Here is a 5000-nt window from a genome sequence, read left to right on the forward strand (position 1 = left end):
TTTCCTGCTGGCTCCGCTGTGAACGGGACTCTCGCTGCTGTGTTGGATCCGCTTTGGACTGGACTCTCGCGACTGTGTTGGATCCATTGTGGATTGAACTTTCACAGTATCATGTTAGAACCGCTCGACATCCATTGCTTTCCTCCTCTCTAAGGTTCTCATAGTCATTATTGTCACCGATGTCCCACTGGGGGTGAGTTTTCCTTGCCCTTATGTGGGCCTACCGAGGATGTCGTGGTGGTTTGTGCAGCCCTTTGAGACACTAGTGATTTAGGGCTATATAAGTAAACATTGATTGATGATTGATTGATTGATTTATATATATATATATATATATATATATATGTATATATACACACATATACAGTGGGGCAAAAAAGTATTTAGTTAGCTACCGATTGTGCAAGTTCTCCCACTTAAAATGATGACAGAGGTCTGTAATTTTCATCATAGGTACACTTCAACTGTGAGAGACCGAATGTGAGAAAAAAAATCCAGGAATTCACATTGTAGTGAAGTGAATTATATTTATATAGCGCTTTTCTCTAGTGACTCAAAGCGCTTTACATAGTGAAACCCAATTTCTAAGTTACATTTAAAGCAGTGTGGGTGGCACTGGGAGCAGGTGGGTAAAGTGTCTTGCCCAAGGACACAACGGCAGTGACTAGGATGGCGGAAGCGGGAATCGAACCTGCAACCCACAAGTTGCTGGCACGGATGCTCTACCAACCGAGCTATGCCGCCCCACATTGTAGGAATTTTAAAGGATTTATTTGTAAATTATGGTGGAAAATAAGTATTTGGTCACTTTTAACAAGGAAGATCTCTGGCTCACAGACCTGTAACTTCTTCTTTAAGAAGCTCTTCTGTCCTCCACTCGTTATCTGTATTAATGGCACTTGTTTGAACTCGTTATCTGTATAAAAGACACCTGTCCACAGCCTCAAACAGTCAGACTCCAAACTCCACTATGGCCAAGACCAAAGAGCTGTCGAAGGACACCAGGAAAAGAATTGTAGACCTGCACCAGACTGGGAAGAGTGGATCTACAATAGGCAAGCAGCTTGGTGTGAAAAAATCAACTGTGGGAGCAATTATCAGAAAATGGAAGACATACAAGACCACTGATAATCTCCCTCGATCTGGGGCTCCACGCAAGATCTCATCTCGTGGGATCAAAATGATCATGAGAACGGTGAGCAAAAAGTCCAGAACGCCACGGGGGGACCTGGTGAATGACTTGCAGAGAGCTGAGACCAAAGTAACAAAGGTTACCATCAGTAACACACTACGCCGACAGGGAATCAAATCATGCAGTGCCAGACGTGTCCCCCTGCTTAAGCCAGTGCATGTCCAGGCGCGTCTGAAGTTTGCCAGAGAGCACATGGATGATACAGCAGAAGATTGGGAGAATGTCACGTGGTCAGACGAAACCAAAATATAACTTTTTGGTATAAACTCAACTCGTCGTGTTTGGAGGAAGAAGAATACTGAGTTGCATCCCAAGAACACAACACCTACTGTGAAGCATGGGGGTGGAAATATCATGCTTTGGAGCTGTTGTTCTGCTAAGGGGACAGGACGATTGATCCGTGTTAAGGAAAGAATGAACGGGGCCATGTATCGTGAGATTTTGAGCCAAAACCTCCTTCCATCAGTGAGAGCTTTGAATGGTTGACCAAATACTTATTTTCCACCATCATTTAAAATTCCTACAATGTGAATTCCTGGATTTTTTTTTCACATTCTGTCTCTCACAGTTGAAGTGTACCTATGATGAAAATTACAGACCTCTCTCGTCATTTTAAGTGGGAGAACTTGCACAACCGGTGGCTGACTAAATACTTTTTTGCCCCACTGTATCAGTTCCAGGTGTTTGCGGGCCAGATTAAATGATGTGGTGGGCCAGATGTGGTCCCCAAGCCTTGAGTGTGACACCTGTGCACCAGGACGTTTATCCATGTCAAATAGAGAAGATTTCTCTACAAGCAAGGATCAGACGTTATCCCTCACCAGCTGCGCTTCTTTTCTTGTATCTTCCAGAAAAGGGTCAGGTGTACAAGCAGAAGAAGCCCACCATGTACCCACCCTGGAGCACCACCTTCGACGCGCACGTGCACCAGGGGCGCATCATGCACGTGATGGTGAAAGACCGCACGGCCGAGTTGAAGTCCGAGACCACCGTCGCTCTGGACTCGCTGGCGACTCGCTGCAAGCAGGAGACCGGCAAGCTGGAGATATGGGTGCGTCTTTTATTTCTTTGTGTGCACGCAAATCTGCTTTTAAGCGCTCCCTCGACACTTTACGCCGCCATCTGTTAGCGCTTACGGCTCGCGAGCAAAGATGAAAAACAAAACATGCTTGATGCACACTTCTGTGGGGTGGAGGCCATGTTCTTCAACGTTGTGCAGGGTCTTCTCCTAAGCCAGGGGTCGGCGACTCAAAATGTTGAAAAGAGCAATATTGGACCAAAAATTAAAAAAATAAAATTAAAAGTCTTATATAAGTCTTACAATGAAGACAAGGAAATCGGGCGGAAGGCAGGGTACACCCTGGACAAGTCGCCACCTCATCGCAGGGCCAACACAGATAGACAGACAACATTCGCACTCACATTCACACACTAGGGCCAATTTAGTGTTGCCAATCAACCTATCCCCAGGTGCATGTCTTTGGAAGTGGGAGGAAGCCGGAGTACCCGGAGGGAACCCACGCATTCACGGGGAGAACATGCAAACTCCACACAGAAAGATCCCGAGCCTGGGATTGAACCCAAGACTGCAGGACCTTCGTATTGTGAGGCAGACGCACTAACCCCTCTGCCACCGTGAAGCCCCTTAACAACACATAATGTGTTTATATAAGCCTACTATCAAAATGACTAAGCAAACCTTCTTTAGTAGAAATGCCCATCCATCCATTTTTCTACCGCTTGTCCCTTTCGGGGTCGCGGCGGGTGCTGGGGCCTATCTCAGCTGCATTCATGCGGTAGGCGGGGTACACCCTGGACAAGTCGCCACCTCATCGCAGGCCCAACACAAATAGGGGAGAAAAACATTTCAGTTGTTTATGTGAGAGCATTTCAGTAGTGTGTATATGAGTATTTCAGTAGTGTGTATGAGAGTGTTTCAGTAGTGCTTATGAGTGTTTCAGTAGTGTGTAGGTGTTTCAGTAGTGTGTGAGAAAAACATTTCTGTTTTTTGTGAGAGCATTTCAGTAGTGTGTATTAGAGTGTTTCAGTAGTGTGTATGAGTGTTTCACTAGTGTGTGAGAGAAAAACATTTCAGTTTTTTGTGAGAGTATTTCAGTAGTGTGTTTGAGAGTGTTTCAGTAGTGTTTGAGAGTGTTTCAGTAGTGTGTATGAGTGTTTCACTAGTGTGTGAGAGAAAAACATTTCAGTTTTTTGTGAGAGTATTTCAGTAGAGTGTTTGAGAGTGTTTCAGTAGTGTTTGAGAGTGTTTCAGTAGTGTGTATGAGTGTTTCACTAGTGTGTGAGAGATAAACATTTCAGTTTTTTGTGAGAGTATTTCAGTAGTGTGTTTGAGAGTGTTTCAGTAGTGTTTGAGAGTGTTTCAGTAGTGTGTATGAGAGTGTTTCAGTAGTGTTAATGAGTGTTTCAGTAATGTGTGTGAGAGGAAAACATTTCAGTAGTGTGTATAAGAATGTTTCAGTAGTGTGGAAAAGAGTGTTTCATTAGTGTGTAAGTGTTTCAGTAGTGTGTATGATGTTTCTGTTGTGTGTGAGAGAAAAATATGTAATTTTTTGTGTGAGCATTTCAGTAGTGTGTATGAGGGTTTCAGTAGTGTGTATGAGTGTTTCAGTGGTGTGTATGAGTGTTTCAGTAGTGTATGAGAGTGTTTCAGTAGTGTATATGAGACCTTTTCAGTAGTGTGTGTGAGACAAAAACAAATCAGTTTTTTGTGAGATCATTTCAGTAGTGTGTATAAGAGGGTTTCAGTAGTGTGTATGAGTGTTTCAGTAGTGTATGAGAGTGTTTCAGTAGTGTATTTGAGAGAAAAACAAATTGAGTTATTTGTGAGAGCGTTTCAGTAGTGTATAAGAATGTTTCAGTAGTGTGCATGAGAGTGTTTCAGTAGTGTGCATGAGAGTGTTTCAGTAGTGTGCATGAGAGTGTTTCAGTAGTGTGCATGAGTGTTTCAGTAGTGTGCGTGAGAGAAAAACATTTTAGTTTTTTGTGAGTACATTTTAGTAGTGTGCATGAGAGTGTTTCAGTTGTGAGTATGAGTATGTTTCAGTAGTGTGTATGAGTGTTTCAGTAGTGTGTATAAGAGTGTTTCAGTATTGATTGATTGATTGAAACTCGTATTAGTAGATTGCACAGTTCACTACATAATCCGTACGATTGACCACTAAATGGTAACACCCGAGTAAGTTTTTCCACTTGTTTAAGTCGGTGTCCGCGTTAATCAATTCATGGTAGTAGTATTATGTATGAGTGTTTCAGTAGTGTGTGTGAGAGAAAAAGCCTTCAATTTTTTGGTAGAGTATTTCATTAGTGTGTAAAAGAGTGTTTCAGTAGTGTGTATGAGAGTGTTTCAGTAGTGTGTGTGTGAGAAAAACTTTTCAGTTTTTTGTGAGAGTATTTAATCGTGTGTAAAAGAGTGTGTTTCAGGAGTGTGTATGAGTGTGTTTCAGGAGTGTGTATGAGTGTTTAAGTAATTTGTGCGAGAGAAAAACATTTCTGTTTTTTGTGAGAGCATTTCAGTAGTGTGTAAAAGAGTGTTTCAGTAGTGTGTGATATTTCAGTTTTTTGTGAGAGTATTTCAGTAGTGTGTAAAACAGTGTTTCAGTAGTGTGTAAGAGAATGTTTCAGTAGTGTGTATGAGTGTATTTCAATAGTGTGTATGAGTGTTTCAGTAATGTGTGTGAGAGAAAAACATTTACGTTTTTTGTAAGAGCATTTCAGTAGTGTGTATAAGAGTGTTTCAGTAGTATGTATGTTTCAGTAGTGTGTGTGAGAGAAAAACTTTTCAGTTGTT

The 5000-nt window shown here is 42.2% G+C and overlaps 1 protein-coding gene across 1 annotated transcript in view; it reads left to right on the forward strand.

Moving 5' to 3' along the window:
- prkcq (protein kinase C, theta) overlaps positions 1-5000 on the forward strand; it is a 111408-nt gene that overhangs the window by 70615 nt on the left and 35793 nt on the right. Inside the window, exon 4 of the mRNA XM_061914119.1 lies at positions 2044-2243. Coding sequence (XP_061770103.1) covers positions 2044-2243 — 200 coding nt within the window. The remainder of the gene's footprint in view (positions 1-2043; positions 2244-5000) is intronic.

Source organism: Nerophis ophidion, linkage group LG10 (genome assembly GCF_033978795.1).
Source record: "Nerophis ophidion isolate RoL-2023_Sa linkage group LG10, RoL_Noph_v1.0, whole genome shotgun sequence".
Taxonomy (NCBI): Eukaryota; Metazoa; Chordata; class Actinopteri; order Syngnathiformes; family Syngnathidae; genus Nerophis; species Nerophis ophidion.